The sequence below is a fragment of the Ambystoma mexicanum genome, chromosome 3p (assembly GCF_040938575.1).
Source record: "Ambystoma mexicanum isolate Mex_15411 chromosome 3p, UKY_AmexF1_1, whole genome shotgun sequence".
Taxonomy (NCBI): domain Eukaryota; kingdom Metazoa; phylum Chordata; class Amphibia; order Caudata; family Ambystomatidae; genus Ambystoma; species Ambystoma mexicanum.
Genome location: NC_090925.1, coordinates 1,128,860,180 through 1,128,879,845, shown reverse-complemented (window position 1 = coordinate 1,128,879,845; position 19,666 = coordinate 1,128,860,180). Strand labels below are relative to the sequence as shown.

The 19,666-nt window shown below is 46.9% G+C and overlaps 1 protein-coding gene and 1 long non-coding RNA gene across 2 annotated transcripts in view; one reads left to right on the top strand and one right to left on the bottom strand.

The window, feature by feature from the left end:
- Window positions 1-13,135, top strand: part of LOC138581300 (uncharacterized) — a 216,612-nt gene extending 203,477 nt beyond the window's left edge. The window contains exon 3 of the long non-coding RNA XR_011304511.1: window positions 10,789-13,135. This is a non-coding gene — a long non-coding RNA (uncharacterized lncRNA). The remainder of the gene's footprint in view (window positions 1-10,788) is intronic.
- PDLIM4 (PDZ and LIM domain 4) overlaps window positions 1-19,666 on the bottom strand; it is a 659,501-nt gene that overhangs the window by 472,347 nt on the left and 167,488 nt on the right. Inside the window, exon 2 of the mRNA XM_069652514.1 lies at window positions 3,695-3,846. Within this exon, the coding sequence (XP_069508615.1) occupies window positions 3,695-3,846 (152 nt within the window). The remainder of the gene's footprint in view (window positions 1-3,694; window positions 3,847-19,666) is intronic.

The following is a 19,666-nucleotide window of genomic DNA, read 5'->3' as shown; positions in this document are numbered from 1 at the left end:
AGCCCAGATGTGAACCCAAAACTGAATTCTAGTACCTCTGGGGGGGAAAGTCGGTGCCTGTGTTTAGACTTAAAGGCTATCGGTGTGGTAGGGCAGATCTCAGTAATGAAGGGAAAAGGATGTAATTAAAAGAGAGGCGTTTCAAAGGAAAGGCCCTAGGTAGAAATCTTCGTTAAGTCCTTTGGGGTTAACTGAGTCCAATTTGTGGATCCAGTACAGTTCTCTTTGTGCTAACTTCTTAGCAAAATCTCCTCCTCTTGGTAGAGAATGTACTGTTTCTAAAATAACCCATCTGAGTTGTGAGATGTTATGACCGTGCTCCTTAAAGTGTCTAAAGACTGGTGATTTGTCGTTCTGTGTTCTAATATTCGACTTATGTTCAGTCCAGCGTTCTTTCGCTTTCCTAATTGTTTTGCCTACATAGTATTTCCCGCATGGACATCTTAAGGCATAGATGACATTTTTGCTGTCACAAGTAGCATGATCTGATAGGAATATTTTTTTGCCATTGTTGGGGTGTCGAATGTATTCACCTTTAATTATACTAGGGCAATGCTGACAGTGTAGACATGGGTAAGTTCCAGGTTTTTGTTTTTTCAAAGTCATTTGTGCTGGTAATGTTCTCTTTTCAGCTTTAACCAGACTGTCCCTCAAGTTTTTTCCTCTCTTATACGCCAGACCCCCCCAGAGGTTCCCAATGACATTAGTTTTTTTAATTACATCTCTTGTTAGACTCTTGGTAGACTCCCTTCATACGTATTTTCCCGTATGTACAGACTTTTTGAGAATATTAAACGAATCAGACTAATTTCTTTAAATGACACTCCTTGTTAGACTCCCTTCGTACGCATTTTCCTGCATACATAGACCTTTGTGCCACATTAAGTGACTCAGGAAAGCTTTTCACATTCAGCTTTTTACATTCAGCCGTATTTACCTCTTGGCCATTTTTTGCTACCAGAGCCGTCTCTTTAAACAGACGTGTGCATGGTGTTTACATTGGCGACGTCATGTGCGCTTCAGCGTAATGACGTCACAACAATGACGTATATATTAACCGCCATGTTTTTTGGAGGTCTCTAGCGACTGCTGTATCTCCCCGCTCTTACCTGTTTTTCCTGCCTTACAATGACTACAGTAAGTTACTTATTCTGGGACAGAGCCATACTACTATAACTCTATTTTTCAATTTTGAACTTAGATGGATACTCTTGACACTTTAGACCATTTTGGTCGTTCTATTTGTAACGAGTGGCGCCTCCATCTTTTAGGTACCGCGCACAGACTGAAAATACTGTTTTCCTTTGACACCAACACGACCCCCCAGTCTCTAAGGGATTCAGATACAAGCGATTCTTGTTTGGCTAGTAAGTTAACAGACTTTCTTCTACATCTATCCATTTTCACTTGATTCCAAAGTATAGTGCTCTTTCAGCATTTTTTGCCTCTTTGGTTAAACTATAGGGGACCCAGACAGCTCCACCTGGTTGGGATGACACACTTGTGTAACAACATGACCTAGTCCATCCTTTTATGTAACATACGGTATGTTTTTTACCCTTTATACACCTAGTGGTATTTGCAATAGTCCATTTTTAATCGCACTTGATTTACAGTTGTTTGATAGAATGAAGACTCTGCTAAAACGATATTAACTCTAGTTCCTTGTTGCTTTATAAAACATGATTGTAGACTCTGCTTATTAGTGAACTGACTTTTGCTTTAAGAACTCATATGGTTGAGTGGATAATTCGCTGTCTCTAAACATTCGGTCTATGTTATGATTATCATGTAAACTGACATTATCATTATTTTGTATATACTTCTCTAGAGTCACTGTGATTGACACAATGAATAACTACAGCCCCTGATGAAGAGAACATTATCTCGAAACGCGTTGGGCATTTGCTCTTTGAAAAATAAATCCTGATTGGATAACCAACTCTTCTTTGAACTGATGAATATGTTTCGATACTAAACCGATATCTTGAATTACTATGTTGTTTCATTTAACTTTAAATTGATTTAATCCATTTACTTTGATTCCCCTCTTGGGAATAAACCTTTACTCGGCTTGCTTAAGCGATAAATAGAGTGCAGGGGACGGGAGTTCCCTAATAGGGTTCTTTTTTGGTCTTTGTGTAATTGTACAACCCATATGCCAGGGTTGATATCTTTTCTCCCCTGCACCTTGAATTACTCTTAAATAGATCCCTCTATTTCAGAATAGAGCACCACACGCATATTAAAGTCAGTTATACATTCTGAGTGTCAGGTGTGTACCTTCCAGTTGGGAAGAAAATTACAGCCCTACTCTTTTTGCTTAACTTAAGGATGTATTTGTCAGATTGGTTTATAATATAACTCGCGTTCTAGTCAAGTTATTATAATGAAACAGAGTATTCGTTTTGCACTTGAAAGCTGTACATTAACACATACCCTCATGATCACACACATCAACGGGGGAAATGCTCTGCTTACTGGTCTTCCAGCTGAACACCTGGCACCTCTCCACATAGCCCACCATGCCGCAGCCCACCACAATACAGGTGCCCACCACATTACAGGTGCCCACAAATTCGACCATATCCCTCCAACACTGGGCAAGCTTGACTGGCTCCTCCTCTGCACCTGCGCAGTAGCGTAACCAACAAATTAGGCTATCTTAACAAATTAGGCTATCTTTAAGGAAATCATCCCTTTTATGAGCACCATCTACTACAATGCAGTGCAGTAAAAAGAATACATTGGGCTGGAAAATCCTCATACCCATAGCCCTAAAAACCTTCCTGCAATGGGGTGTCTGCATTTATAAATGTTGCCTGCCACTCCAATGACACCCCCTTTTGACAGCACAGCCCGATTCCGTTTCTCTTTCCTCTTTGAAGAACAAGTTGTGGAACCCCTGTCCAGTCTGCTATTCAGACTGCCACAGTCAACAATACACATATGCACTGATTTCATGCTTGTTTGTGGCGTGCCCATGCGGCCTACTCGTTGCTTTGGAAAATTGTGCACAGAGCAATTTGGGATTTCAGATACAAGGTTTTTCCAGCTTTGCAGCTTCCTTAGAAAAATAATGTCAACCGTCAGTTAATTAAGTTTTTTGGGTATGGTGATTATTATCACCCGGTTAAGGCTGCGCAGCCTTTGCAGTGCGCAGATCAAAGCCTTTCCCTCCTAGTATATTGCCCCATACCAAGTAGTTTGGTTTACTGTTCGACCTCTTGCACCGCCTCTTGCATTTACCTCCCACCTTCATTCACAATCCTGCCCAGTCCTGCAACTCCCCCACACAAGACCGCACTTACCTCCTGCCTACATTTCTCATAAGATCTTCTTGGCTGTAAAGGCCCTCGCTGTGCTTGATGCCTCTTACCTTGGGTGAAGGGCCATTATCACCTGTTGTGGCCCACCAATCTTGTCATTATGGCTTAAGCATGGTTGTGGAATGATGATCCAGATAGTCACATAAAAGCTCTATAGTTTCTTTTGGGTCACATTCGTTTAGCTCTAGTCCCTCATCAACAATCTTTGTGACTTGCCTCTAATCAATGGAGAGAGGAAGGGCAGGCCAGCTGTGTGCTTTAATCATAACTCACTGATCTGATGTAAGTATCAGGCTTAGATGCCTCACTGACTATAAAGAAAGCATCACTTGATTTTGAGTCCTTGCAAGAGAAGACAGACTTACCTCTTCACTGAGAGTGTAAGGTGGCCCGTACATGCTTTGATCCTGTTCTGCGCTTCCAGGTGCGTCATAGTGTCCGTGCTCTCCCCATTGATGACCAGAATAACATCCCCCGGGCAGAGATCAACCAGAGCCGCCTTACTCCCCGGATTAATCTGTGCAGAAAAAGTAAACAATGTTATTAAACAGGACAAAGAGTGTTGACATGTTATTCAATTAGCAAGAACATATGATCCTGTACTCCTTGGCATGGGAATGGCATGCTTAAACAAGAGCCTGGCAATGCCCTTATCTGTTCTGATCAGGCAGTGGTGAAAATGGAAAATATTTACTTTGGGAACTGGCCATGGTGGGATTTATTTGTTTATTTATTTTAATTCTTGTATTGCTCCACATGCCCGTGGTTCTTAGGGCGCATAGAAAACAAGACAAACAAAACATTACCTGAGGCAGGGCTACGGCAGGGCTAAGGGGTCACGTGACAGCTACCCAGTGGACACTTTACCACCAGTGAGATAAGTACAGTCTTTTCCTTGCCTTGGTGCTTTCACCCAAAATGTGTAGTTCCTTATTTCCCCTTTTCTCTTTTTACCTAACTTGCCTGACTTTCTTCCACCGAATTTCCCTAAGTGTTTAACTCTTTCCCCAGCAGAGCAGGAGGGATTTCAATTTCGGGAAATGCACCTTTGGTCAGGGAGGATTGTCCTTATTCTGTCCTATCTCCTCCTTTGACTCTGGTCTGAATACCTTGTTTCCCCTCTTTTAATTAGCAATCCTCTGATATGATATGATAGTTTATTTATATAGCGCAAATACACAATGTGTTTCAAAACGCTTCAAGGCAAGAGAGGCAACAAGGGAAAATACAATGACATTCTTATAGGCCATGAACAACAAGAATGTGAAATTAACTATCATACTCGGCCTGGCGACATTTCAGAAAGTGCAAGTGCTACGACACAGATAGGAAGGGAATGGGAAACAGACAGGCGACCACCGTACTAGGCCTGATGACATTTCGGATAGTGCTGGATGGGGCAGGGGGACAAGTATGGGAGGGGAGAGGAGACAAACAATTGTTGCTATCATACTAGGTCCAAGGACAATTCTGATAGAGCAAGTGCAAGAAAAAAGTAAGAGATGGAGAAGATAGGGAGAAGGGTGATGAGGAGAGAACAGAGAATAAAACAGTGAAAAGGAGCAGAGAAGCAGAGGTCAGTACTGCACACATAATGTTGCAAGAGATAAGCAAGTGCAAGCCATCCAGACCCACACCAGTGTTATCCCTCCAGACCCACACCAGCGTGCACCTATACAACCGTTCAGCCCCCGCCAAGATGCCCCATCCCTCCCACTAGACCAACAGCATATTCATTGTCTTTACTGCTGGGTGCAGGTCTGCACGCATCTGATGCCTGTCCTTCTCTCTGCTCGCATCTGTTGGCAAGGGCAATCCTGGAACTACCCTCAGCCAGTGAACCAAATAATTCCCTGAATATGGGTTTGGTACAGTAATCAGGGAGGGGAAGACTGAAAGCCCCTGATTCCCTGAACCGGGGTAGTCGGAGCTGATACTTCACAGCCAGCAGTCCGTAATGCTAAGCGCTAGACGGCAGATAGTATATTCAGAGAGCTCCTGACCTTCCCACATCCTTTCCCCGCTCTGGCTGAATTGGACCCACAGTTTAGGTGTATAATAAGGGGCAGTCCAGTCAATGATAAGCCTCCTTGGTCCTGTCCTCTGGTGGAGCTTCTCTTTGGCTCTAATGAGTCAGTCCTTGATGCCGGAAGTAAGCCAATGTTTGAGGAATGGGACCTTCATATCTCAGCTCCTGAGAGTTGGCATGCTTCTCACGCCAAAGACTACCTACATGCCAATGATTACCTAAGACACTGGGTTTGGAGGCCTGGAGAAGCCTGTTAGAAATGCCGAAAGTTCAGTGCCACCACCCCTTCATTCAGAGTAAGCCCATTGCCATCCCAAAAGTTGACTCCATACTGCTGCACTCTGGGAAGGTTTCCTGAAAGGGCGAGACTACCCCTCAATACAGTGCCAAGAAAGCTGCTAAGCCTAACTAGTCATTGGAATAAACTCTTGGAGGCCATCTCACACACCCTGCTGCATGGTGGCTTGACTTTGGATCTGGCCATCATCCCAGGTTGGGCTCAATGGACTATATTTATCATGGGATTCACCAATGCTATCTTACTCATGAAAATATGGTGCAAAATGATTTTGAACACGAATTCTAGGTTGACGGACATGGCTCCATGAGTTTGGCAGTGAGTCTAGTGGTTCGCTCTTCACCTATGCCTTCCTGAGAACATTTCTAAGTAAATTAACTGCCAAGTGACCATCAGTCAGATTCCTGGGACCGGTTCCACTCTTCAACCAGTCAGAGCCTGTGCACCAGGTCTCCTCTTCCAGAGGGGTGAAATACCCTCACACTGACACTCCAAGTGGTCTCCAGGGGAATACAAAGGGGCTCCAACTGTTTCTGCAATGTAAGAGTAGGGGGTATGATTGATGATCGCCTTCATGGTGGGCCAGAAGTAACATGCAACCTTTGGGTTCTCCAGGTGGTTAAGTATCTTCCGGCTGGAGTTTTATCATGAGGCAATTCAGCGGTTTCCCAGAGACCCAAATTCCTACTCTGTAGTAAAAGGGGAGGAGCAAACTACCCCACCAGAGAATGCGCATTTCATCAGCAACATGTCTCTCTCTTAGGAGAAGAAAAGGTGTGGTGGATCTGTCTTTCGCAGAATTATCTTCAAGGTACAGTAATTCTTATGTTTTTAGAGTCTTTGTTTGCCATTGGAGCCATGGTTTCACTGCCCCTTCTAGCTTTGTCCGCTTGGTTGGAGGGACAATGCTTCAGGATTGAGGGGATTCTCGTCTCGAGGGACCTCCAGGACTGGGCAGTCCATCTAGATGTAAAGGATGGCTATGTTTTGCAACCCAGTTGTTCAGACTCGTAGCCATCTCCAGAGGCTAAGCATACGTTGGCAATTCACATGCCTGTTATATGTATGTTTGGTTCCTCAGTGTTTCATCAAGGTCATATGTCCTGTGGCTTCTTACCACTAGGTTGGCGATGCCCATCTAATGATCTTTCTAAATGATGCCCATTTTAGCTTGATGCCAAGGAACCCTAAAAGAGCACATCCCCATGTCTTTGGATTTAATTTAGCACCCGCAATTCTTGGTGAACTTGGAGACGCCTGCCTGTGATCCCCCTCTACTATTGGGGTTGGGCGAAGATACCACTCTGGGAGTTTTGAGAGCCCCCCCCCACCCCTCAAGGTGAGAGCAAAGGAGGAGATTATAGGGGTCTTGGCCATGCATAGAGCATCTCTCAGGAACATGGCATACATCATTGGTCTCCCGGCCTCTTTGATCTAGGCAATCCCTATTAGACTACTTTACAACATGTCCTTAAGTAGATGGCATACAACTCAGCGTCACCTGGGGCTAAGCTTCTTAGGCTATTCAGCTGGCGGAAGACTTGAGGGAGAAGCTCTGTAGATTGGCAACTAACATAGAGTTCTGAATGAGCAAAGTCATTGTAGTGATCACTCTAGATCGGTTTTCTGCCATTATCACAAACCCTGAAGAAGAACACAGGTTGAGACAAGCAGGAACATGTCCGCCATGGAACTGGAGGACAAGGATCCTAGCGGTGCCCCTCCTCATTTCTATGGTACGGTGCAGAGGTGTGACGGGACTAAGGAGGAGGCCAGAGTTAGAAGCAGTGGACTTCCTGCCAATCCTCTCAGTCTCATTTGCCTTCCCTCTTGCCTTTTGCCTTGATGTCTCTTACTCCTCATTCTTACTGCTCCCGTCAGAACGTGGTTTCGGCAACCGAGCTTTCAACTCGTCCACACACATGCTCCACACAGAAGCTGCAGGAGGCTATTCTGTGGAGGCTTTTGTCCTTTTTGACATGTGGCAGGAGATTGTAGGTTTTGAAACCTGTGCCTCTCTCTGTGACCCCAGCATTTCGGGCTAGCAAGCACCTACTAGATTAGCAACCTGCGGATACCGGCAGTAGTGGTCCCGCGGTTGGATGAGGCCGAGGAGTCACTTGTGTGATCTGGATCAACTTTAAAAATTCACTTGGTTTGGTGAAAAAGGTGAAGTTAAAAAATGTAGTAATAAAATGGGTCCACGGACTGTCTGTGGATGGACAAAGCCACAATCCTGGAATTTGATATCTTGAAGCAAAGATATGAATGCAGTATTAATGATTCTGGACTGGGGTGGACAGTTTGCCAGCCCAAGCCAAGGTAGGTTCAAGTGAGAAAAGGGCCTTGGCGAGGGCTAAGGGCTGTTGCCGGCCAAGTCCAACTCATGTCAGTGTCATTGATGGTATTCACACCCCGGGGTCTTTGTTCCAATGCTGTAATAGAGGTATTTTTTAAATGTAAATTGTCCTATGTGTCTCGCGGACGTCCAATTTCCTATAAAAAACCTATCAAACAAGATGAGCAGCGTTAGTGATAGGGAAATGTTGGTAGTGTGTTTACTATTCGTGTGGCCTTGAAGCATGGCCGGGGTGTGGAGACAGGAGATGCTGGCGAGTGCAAGTCTCTGGCTGGGTGGAGGCATGGCAGGTGCGTGGGCGTAGGGGCTGAGTGTTGTGGAAAAGAGAGGCAGGTTGGCAGTAAAAGGGCAGAGTGCAGGGTGACTGCCAAAAAAAACATGGAACAGGAGGCAGGAATCTAACACAGATTTACAAACATATACACATAAACCCTAAGTACCTTGTGTACTGATTGGCTGGCGTAATTCCCCAGTATTTCTTTTTTAAATTGTATTTGTTTATTTATTTGTAAGGCACCGAAGCCCGCAGGCATCAGGGTGCTGCATACTTATCTTGATATGGTACTGTCAGTCCGAAAATGTTTGTCACCTTTGCTCTTGGTCTGTCCACTCAATGCGAGTTTGTGGACGCTGTGCAAAAAAATATCAGAAAAAGGGGCATATAACAGTCTTCCGAGCCTTGCCGATACCCTGGAGATGCCTAGGATATGCCCCAGAAGACTATAATTAAGGCTTCCAGTTTTATGGTGCACATTTATTTTTTGTCATATAAAAAGATAATTCAAAACTAGGGCTGTACCGAACTTCGGCTTCGAGTCCCTATTCCGCCGAAGTTCGGCTGAAATACAGCTATCCGGCTTTGGCAGAATAGTTTCTGTGTAGGGACTTGAAGCCGAAGTCCACTTTCTATGATTAGCTGCCCTCTCCCTGTTTGGGAGATGACAGCCAATCATAGAAAGTTTTACAGTGTTCAGGATGCAGAAGCCAAACAAGCTGTTTGCCTATTGGCTTCTGCAGCCTGACCACAGAGGAACCAGCCTCAGAACATGTTGAAATAAGAAGCGAGGAAAGGGAACAGTTCTTCCCTTGCCTTGCTTCCTATGCCAACGGACGGGCTCCAGCAGATGCTAGCACCCGGACCCGGAGAGATCACCAGGTAAGTGACCGACTATGACCCCCCCATCACCCTCATCACGGTGAGGCCTCGGGGGTGCCCTGCACCCACGCGGTCTCACCGCAATAATTTTGTTCATGCTGGTCGGGCCACCGGTGCAAAGCCGGTGGCCCGACATTGTTTTTCATTGGGGGTCCGCCCCCCAGACTCATGAGGCACTTTGCCCACCCCGGCGGCCTTGATTTGAAATGTGACCCCCGCCCCTTCAGCACAGTGAGGCTGCGAGGCCACAGGGAACCCCCGCGGCCTCACCGCAATAACATTGTTGTTCGTCGGTCCACCGGTGCAAAGCCGGTGGCCCAACATTGTTTTGCATTGGGGGGGGGCCACTTCTGCAGGAGCGGCCCCCCAGACTCATGAGGCCACTGGGGCACTTTGCCCACCCCGGCGGCCTCAATTTGAAATGTGCCTCCCCACCCCTTCAGCACAGTGAGGCCGTGGGACCATGGGGAACCCCCACGGCCTCACCGCAATAACATTGTTGTTCGTCGGGCCACCGGTGCAAAGCCGGTGGCCCAACATTGTTTTGCATGGGGGGCCGCTCCTGCAGGAGCGCCCCCCCCAGACTCATGAGGCTGCCGGGGCACTTTGCCCACTCCGGTGGCCTCAAATTCAAATGAGCCCAACCCCCTCCGTTGTCCAATGATCTCCCATGTCCCCCCACCCCCTCTGTTGTCCCGCAATGTTCTCCCATGTTCCCCCACCCCCTCTGTTGTCCCGCAATGTTCTGCCATGTTCCCCCACCCCCTTTGTTGTCCCACAAAGTTCTGCCATGTTCCCCCACCCCCTCTTTTGTCCGCAAAGTTCTGCCATGGTCCCCCGCCCCCTCTGTTGTCCCGCAATGTACTCCCATTTCCCCCCACCCCTCCATTGTCCCATGATGATCTCCCATATTTCTGCCACCCCCTCAGCTGTCCCGAAATGTTCTGCCATGTTCCCCCACCCCCTCTGTTGTCCCGCAATGTTCTGCCATGTTCCCCCACCGCTCCATTGTCCCGCAATGTACTCCCATTTTCCCCCACCCCTCCATTGTCCCATGATGATCTCCCATGTTCCTGCCACCCCCTCTGTTGTCCTGCAATGTTCTCCCATGTTCCCCCCACCCCCTCTGTTGTCCCGCAATGTTCAGCCATGATCCCCCACCTCCTCTGTTGTCCCGCAATGTTCTCCCATGTTCCCCCACCCCTCCATTGTCCTGCAATGTACTCCCATGTTCCCCCACCCCTCCATTGTCCCAATGTTGATCTCCCATGTCCCCCACCCCCTCCATTGTCCCATGATGTCCCTGCAGGAGCAGCCCCCAAAGTTGCTTTTAGCCTTGCCCTCCATAGAGTTCTGTGTCTGAAATGTTTTATAAGTGGATCTCAGTTCCGCTGGCTGTCATGGGACTTCTGCGTCCCAAAGAGTCTCATAGCTTGTTCCTTTTAGGCCATAGAGTTTCTTGATCTTCTGAATTCTACCTTATGATCCAGTTGTCCTGGGCCATTTATTTGTTCTTGTAGACTTGTTGTGACAAAATGTGATGAGTAGAAAAATTGTGCATTTTCTTAATCCTGCAACACTTGTGTAGCAGTAACATCATCCTTTTCTTTACTTTAGTTATACCACAGCCCAGAAAAGACACAGCACCTACCAAGGAAGCTCACTCCTGAGACAGACTTACACCACCTTGATGCAGATGCCTGCTTAGTGCCTAAAATCCTGGTGAATACTATGGGGGTTTTACTATTCAGGGGAAGGTTGAGGTGGAAGGTTAGCACTCAGTGCATGAAAGACTGCTATATTATGCTTGCCGCCGTCAATGGATGTACATAATGGCTCCTTCAACTCCTGGCAATTTCAAGTGAGGTTTTTGTCGTTCATATTTCGTGTTTTACATAGTTATTTTTGATAAAAGGATTTCTCAAAAACATTTTTGAAGGGAACCCCGATACCACTTCAGAGCCCAGAGCCATCATGCAGTACTGCCCTGCCAAAACTCTTAAGTTTGACTTTTGCTTTACATTTCTTTGTCACCAGTACGAGCTTCTGATTTACCTAAAGGCCCACAAGCAACAGCTAGGAGACGTGCCCAGCAGAAACCCTATCCCTCGCCCAGAGCTGCAGAACCGCCTTCGTTGTCAGCATGAGTAGCACCAAGGAGAAAACCAGCCCTGTGTGGGATAACTTTACCATTAAAATGGATGATAACTCCAAGACAGTGTGTTCTGTGTGCCTTGTGGTTTTGTCTCGTGGATCTGCAAACTCAAGCACATCAGCACTGACCAATCATCTGCGGTCCAAACATCACAATAACTATGTCCAATATGAAAGGGAAAAAAAGGCAGTTGTTGGGAGAATCAACAGCAATGTGTCTCCCGCAAAGTGCAAGAGGGCATTGTCACAGCTGTCCATTAAAGATTGTCTGGACAAAAAACAAGTTTGGCCTCTGGACAGCCGTTCCGCACATGTGGTGCATCGCAGTATTGGCGAAATGATAGCGCTAGACTTGCACCATTTTCTGTTGTTGAGGATGTCGGTTTTGTGCGTTAACTCCATAAATTGGAGTCTAGGTACAAAGTACCATCACGTAAATATTTTTAAAACGCATCATCCCTGACCTGTATGAGAAAGTGAGCCTGTTTATTGCTTCAGAGGTTCAGAGGGCTGAGAAAATTGCATTTACTGTGGACATTTGGACATCTGATAACACTGTGAAATCTTATTTGAGTTTAACAGGGCATTGGCTGGCCAGCAACATGAAAAGGCATGGAGTTTTGTTGCAGTGCGAGGTTTTTGGCGGAAGCCATACTGGTGCCAAAATAGGATTAGCATTCCAAGAAATGCTAGAGAGGTGGCAAATTAGCCATTCCAAAGTGCACGTCATTCTTCAGGATAATGCCGCTGACATGTGCAAGGCCTTCAGAGAAGCAGACATAGCTAGTGTGGGGTGTTTTGCTCACACCCTACAGCTTTGCATCCATGATGGCCTTTTTGTGCAAAGATCTGTGACAGACATGATGGCACATGCAAGAAAACTTGTAGGCCACTTCAAACATTCTAGTTCCGCCACGTCCCGCCTGCACGCACTGCAAAAAGATCTAGGGTTGCCCGAATTGCGACTGGTAGGGCAGAGGCGGCCAGTAAGTTTGTACTGTGCGGAGGACGATAAAGTGCCAAATCTTTCTGCCTTCCAGTGGCTTTTGGCAGAAAATGTTTTATCTTTGTTGGCACCCTTTGCAGAGCTCACAAAGGAGATTTGCTCCCATGCATCAAGCATCTCCTTGGTGGTTCCTGCTGTGAAAGCTTTAAGGGCCTACCTGAGCTCTGGCGAGGTTAGGGACACTGGTGTGAAGCTAGTGAAAGCAGAGTTATTGAATGCTGTAGAGGCAAGATTCAAAGACATTGAGGCTATACCCATCTACTGTGTGGCGACAGGCATCGATCCGCGGTTCAAATGAACATTTTTCAGCAATGATGTTGTGGCCAACAATGTGAAATGTTCTATGCACTCTACTGCCTTAGCCCTCTGTGAGCATACCTCCCCTCTTGAGGGGCAACCAGCAGACCCTGATCCACAAGAGGACGAGCCACCACCCAAGAAGAGCGTTCCACCATGTGGCATATGGGCATTCTGGGACAGTGTTGTTGAGCAGTCCATGGCTGGTGTGAGTCAGTCAGTAAGTTCCCTGGAAACTGAGCTCACTGTCTTTTTGAGAGAGCCGCTGCTCCCTAAAACTGCAGACCCGCTGGAGTGGTGGGACATGAACAGTACAGTGTTCCGTTTCCAGGGTTGGTAAAAGTTGCGCGTGTGTACTTGGCACCTCCTCCAACCAGTGTGGACAGCGAGAGAGTGTTCAGTTCAGCTGGAGATATTTATTCTGAACACAGAAGTAGCCTCTTAGCTGAAAATGTTGAAAGGATTGTGTTTTCCTAAAATACAACCTTCCCCTTACAGGTTACTCTTACTAGGAGTGAGGGCTTTTCCCATAACCTTTATTTTTTTTGTCTTTTGTCATAAGCTTACAGAGATGTGTCCAATTAATAAATATGTACCCATGCAATAGAATGTCTCCTTAGTTTATTAATTGAAATGCTGTTTATTATGCCCTAGAATATGTTTTCCTAAAAAAAACAACTATTGGGCTCACTATTCGGCTCTGGTCGAATATTTGACAAACTATTCGGTATTCGGCCGAATACTAAATATACTATTCGGTACAGCCCTATTCACAACCGGTATTGTTCTGCATTTATTCTAATAAAAAAATACATTTGTTAAAGCACACATGCAGCCATACAGGAAACAAATGCTGACTCAATGTTTTCCAGAACAAACGATTGCTTCTGTGAGTGCTGCTACCTAAATCTTATTGTCATACACTTTTTGCACTCTCCATGCTGCCAATCTGCAATGTGATTGGTCTGTGATGTATGAGTGACATCATAGAGAACCAGACAGAAAGCAGATTGATTTCCGTCCGAATTTATGTGTAAAAATCAATCAGTAAAAATGGAAAACTGGAAGCCTTAGTTATAATATGCCTTTTACAGACATAAAACAGTAAATTTATCTGGTGGTTTACTGATACAAATAAGGGTGACTTTGCACCTTTTAGCATCCAGTGACACACTGAACGTGACATTAAAGCATAAAACAGTACTTGATGAGTGCGAGTTAGGGTTGCTCTGCTAACCTTCACTTGCAAATGTGCATATGCATTGCTGAGGTGGGGAGGCAGTGCAAGCCCAAGGAGAAACAAAAAGGTTATATGTAAATCATGATACTGATGATAAAGAAACAAAAGACGGACACTGATGGAAGCTAGTCCGTGTGACACTGTGCACATCCTTACGTAAGTCCCGCTGGGAAACAGATCATCTACGGCAACTGTTCGCCAGAGGCTGCTTCCTGCTCAAAGGAGGGTATGCTTCAACATTCATGATGTGTATGAACACACACAAATGGATGCATACTATGCTTTGTCAAGAAGCCTGCACCTTTGTTCTTACCCTACATAGAACAAATGGCTTAGTATTTTGAGGTTGCCATGTTGTAATGTCTTAATGGCACAGCTAAACTAGCTGGCTGCCTCTTCAAGAGGTGAGGTGTGGCAAACGCGGTATGCTGCCAGTTCTAGGTGTTTAATAGTCTGCATGCATGAAGGAGCGTGTAGACTAGATGACATCAGTGTCCATGTTTCATGGAATTTACAGTGTGTTCTTATCAACGTAGGGCTCCTGCTTAGTGGACGCCTTCACGTCCCTCCGACTGTTTTTGCAATGGGTTGGATCGTCTTCCCGATCTAATGGCAGCTCGCAGTTGCACTTCACCAGTTAACAAAGACTGCATGTTTACCCCTCCCCTTTACTCCTGTCACGTGTCACCCACTCGCTGACTGGGCCTCACCTTCTAGCATTCGCTCTCCGACACCTACCCTCACCCCTGCTCACGCCCAACTTACCTCATGCTTCTTTCTCAGCACTCCCTCCTCTCTTTTTCCTCGTTCTCTCTATTGCCTTCTCCTCTATACCGCCCTCTACACTTTGCTCGCCGCCACCCTCTGCGATGCGAGTTCCCCTCCATCCTCTGCCCTCCTCTCTCTCCACCACCCACACCCTCCAAGAGAACTTTCCTCCCAACCACCCCTCCTCCACCACGTCACCTAACATCTCAATCAAGTCCACTTGAAAAGCTTCATTCGACTTCAGTCGTCAGCAAAAATACACAACATCATGTACATTAAAATAGAATAAACCATGAGGAGAAGAAGAAAACATACAGTGAAAACACCAATTGCAAAATTAGTCCTAAAATTTTTTCAAATTGGATAAGATTAGCAGGAATAAAATGTGGCATCATTAACGCTGACAACACAACCCAGCAGATAAGCAATGTATCCAATCCTGGTAGTGACGGCCAATTGTACGGCAGCAAGGAGCCACTGACTTAGTGCACAGAGATGGTAGCATTAAGAATTGCCTTGAGGAACCTGCCGCTTCCTCACCACTCATGCGCGATGGATATGCTTTACAGTAAAATGGACGACATTGAGGTCAGTTGTTGCCCTACGAACGGTTACTGCCTCATGGGTAAAACGGATGTTAGCGGCTCGAAACATGGGTAAGAGATATCCAGCTATCAGAGGTCTGTATCCTTTGCAAAACAATAGGATGTGTGTAATTGTTTCATCACTAGTGTTACAAACCAGACAGGCAGCAGTGCCGGGCTCGCCCCATCTACCCGCACTTTCAGCGTTCCCAGTCGGAACTCGACAAAAAGTGCACAAGCAAAGGTTAGCAATACAATATCTAAGTATGTTTCGGACCTGAGGATTACTTTGGCTTGCAGATACATCTGACCGGTGCTAGTGAACGACAAGAGCTCTCCAAACTGTTCCTTGACAGTTCTTTCGCTGCCCTAGATATAATGGTCTTACTTCCATTATTGATGGTTAATGGTTCCAGCCACATACATTCAAGATGGAACGCTGATAGCCATTTTTTGACATGGACCGCCCAGGTAGTGGGCAGCTTCCTTCGAACTTGAGAACGTCGGATAATGCCTCCCTATACTTCCCAAATTCTGGGGTCCTCCAAATTCTCATCCAATACAAAAACATCTAAAATTGAGCTATATCTGATATAGGGCGGATTCAACGTTCCATGTGGAGATGCCCAGTAGATGAGCTGTATGGGAGCCTCAAGACTAATTTAAGAAACATGTTCTCGATGATTGCCAAGGATGAACAGTTGGAATAGCCCCACATTTCTGCCCCATAAGGAGCCGGTGGTAGGGCCTGAAGGTTATATATCTCAAAAGCAGGGGATACTGATCTGCACCCCTAATTTGATACAAACTTGCATACACCTCCACTGTTTTTCTCCATAGTTATGCAAAATTTGATAAGCTGATCTTGCCATAGACCATTCTCATGAAACTGAGTTCCAAAATAATCATAATTTGGAACCTGATTTAATTTGCACCTGCACCTGGACACCATCCAATACAAAAACATCTAAAATTGAGCTATATCTGATATAGGGCGGATTCAACGTTCCATGTGGAGATGCCCAGTAGATGAGCTGTATGGGAGCCTCAAGACTAATTTAAGAAACATGTTCTCGATGATTGCCAAGGATGAACAGTTGGAATAGCCCCACATTTCTGCCCCATAAGGAGCCGGTGGTAGGGCCTGAAGGTTATATATCTCAAAAGCAGGGGATACTGATCTGCACCCCTAATTTGATACAGACTTGCATACACCTCCACTGTTTTTCTCCATAGTTATGCAAAATTTGATAAGCTGATCTTGCCATATGTCACGCCACCTGTCCTGGGGTCTCCTTACCCGTTACGGCGCTCCACGTCTTGGAGGTTGTATCCTCGCTTCCGGCTTCGGGGTTCGGGGGTGTCCCGGGTCTCGGGCGCTTCCGGGTCTCCTGTGCACGCTGCTTTGCGCATGCGCGGGCGTCCGCTCTCCGCGCTTCGCGCATGCGCAGTGCGCAGGATGCTCGATTCTGGGAGGTATGCGGCCCAAGCCTCGTTGTGGGGTATCCAATGCCTGAGAGACGGAACGGCTTGCGTTGCAAGCCTCCCAGGTGTTGTTGGGCCTATTTAAGGAGCCCTGATCCTTTTCCAAACCGCGTCTCAACGCGGTTTGTTCGGATCGTGTCCTTGCTGCCTTGTGTGGAATTCCAGTGTTCCTCCTTGCTTCCTTCTTCCCCTGTTCTGCCTGGGGAACCCCTGTCTCTCTGTCCTTGCGCTCCCTCCTTCTAGTTCCCTCCTGTCCCTGAGTCCTCCCTGGCTTCCCTTGTCCTGGTCCCTGCCTGTCCCTCCTTGTCCGCCTAGCTCAGTCATTCCTGACTCCTTCCCACTCCAGTCCCCGTGCTCTTCTCATTACCAGCCTGCCCTGCTTGCTTCCTTGCCTTCGTTCCTGGTGGTACAATCTGCTTCCTGCCTCCGGATCTGCATTTTGCCGGAATACCTCTGAGGACTTTGAGCCATCTACGCAGAGGCTCCCCCTGCCAGTGCTTGCACTGTCCTGACGCCACATTAATCAGGGGTGAGCAATACCGTGGCGTTGGGAGCCGGTTCACCTCCAATCCGGTTCTATTCGGGCTGGGGTTGGGCTGGTTCCCCGTGCCATTAATCACGTCTCTTCGGATCCTCTGACAGCCTGGCCTCATCATCAAGAAACCCAACCGGACGAACAGGTACGCAGTGTTCTCGTGACGCTAGTTACAACAGATTGAGACGCCTGTCTTCTGACACCTCGGACTCTACGATGGAAGAAGATCCGGGTCTTCGTAATGAACTTCAAGCACTTCGTGCTGAGATGGCGGCGCTTCGTCAGGAAAACGTAGCCTTACGCCAAATGATGACACAGAATGTTGGTGCCATTCCACAACCCGAAGGTCCCATGGCTCACACGGCTCCCATCAAGTTCGATGGTGATCCCCGCCGTGTGGGAGAATTTTGTAATCATTGCCGTATGCACTTTCTCTTCCGTTCATCTCACTTTACCAATGACAAAGCCAAGATCGGATACATCTTGGGCAACTTATCCGGGAACGCGCTTGCCTGGGCAACTCCATTGGTCGTTACCAATAATCCAATCCTGAATGATTTTCTAGCCTTCGAGAAAGCATTCTTGGATGTGTTTCAATCCCCCAATCTGGCTTCAGCAGCGCAGAATCAATTGATGGACATACAACAAGCCAATACCGATATCATCTCTTACATCAGCCGTTTCCGTCAGTTGGCAACAGACTCCTTATGGCCAGAGGTAACGCAGAAGACCTTGTTTCGCCGTGGATTAAGAGAAGAATACAAAGATGAATTGCTACACATTCCGGAACCTGATGATCTACAGAAACTTATTGAACAAGTGTTAAGGATAGACCAGAGGTTGGCCGAAAGAAGAGGCGAAAGACGACGTTTTGAGAAGGGAAACCTCAGACCACTGACCCATCCTACCGGGATGTCAGCACCTTCGGATGCTACCCAAGAACCAATGCAACTGGGAGCTGTAAGGGGCCCATTATCGGAAGAGGAGAAGAAGCGCAGGAGAAGCCTGCGATTATGTTTATACTGCGGGGGTGCTGGTCATTTTCTGGGAACCTGCCCTTTGCGTCCTATCAAGAAAGGGGGAAACTAGAAGACCTGTCGTCTAAGGGAAAGGCTACGACAGGTCCTTTCTTCCTTTCAGACCTTTCCAGCCCTGGATTACAACTGCCCCCAATGCAGCCTGCCGCCCTGATGACTCTGGGGATAACCTTGAAGTGGCTTGATAAAACGATTGATGTCCAGGGTCTATTAGACTGCGGGGCCTCCGGTAACTATATTGATGAGGCATTTGCCATCAACATTGGTATGCCTTTACTTACCAGGAGAACTGTTATACCAGTAGAGGTCATCGATGGTACACCTTTGGCTTCCGGTCCCATCCGGTTGCATACCATCGGCATGCTATTACAGGTCATGGGGCATGAAGAAAGGATAGCCCTCGACGTCATCAAGTCACCTTCGTATCCTGTGGTTTTGGGACTGCCCTGGCTTTTGCGACACAATCCTACGATCAATTGGGAGTCCCGTACTTTGACTTTTGTTTCTGCCTTTTGCCTAAATGAATGTCGCTGCCACAACACCTCCTTGAAGTCTACAACCTTGATCCCTCTAGTTCCAGGGGAGGACTCATCTGCTTTATGTTCTCTGTCCCAGATCCCAAATGTTTACGCCGACCTTTGTACGGTGTTTTCGGAGCCCGGAGAAATACCTCTTCCTCCTCACAGGACGTTTGACTGTTCAATAGACCTGATTCCTGGTGCTGTGATTCCTCATGGGAAGCTATACTCTCTAACGCAGTCTGAAAAACAAGTACTCCGGAATTATCTAGATGATTGTTCTAAGAAAGGTTACATAGTACCCTCCAAGTCATCCGCCGGTTTTCCGCTGTTCTTTGTTAAAAAGAAGGAGGGGACCCTGCGACCCTGTATCGATTACCGTCAATTGAATGACATAACACTCAAGGACAGGTACCCTCTACCATTGATTCGGAACATCATGGAGTCCTTACGTTCTGCCATTATCTTCACTAAGTTGGATCTCCGAGGAGCCTACCACCTGGTTAGAATCAAAGAGGGCGACGAGTGGAAGACAGCATTCAAGACACCCTTTGGGCACTACGAATACAGGGTAATGCCCTTCGGGTTGTGTAATGCCCCTGCCGTCTTCCAACGGTTTATGGACAACGTGTTTGGTGATTTGGTGGGCATTTCGGTCTGGGTTTACTTAGACGACATCCTGATCTTCTCGGACGATCCAAAGTTACACGTCTCGCACGTTCGTGAAGTACTTCTGCGATTCTGTTGTAACTAGCGTCACGAGAACGCTGCGTACCTGTTCGTCCGGTTGGGTTTCTTGATGATGAGGCCAGGCTGTCAGAGGATCCGAAGAGACGTGATTAATGGCACGGGGAACCAGCCCAACCCCAGC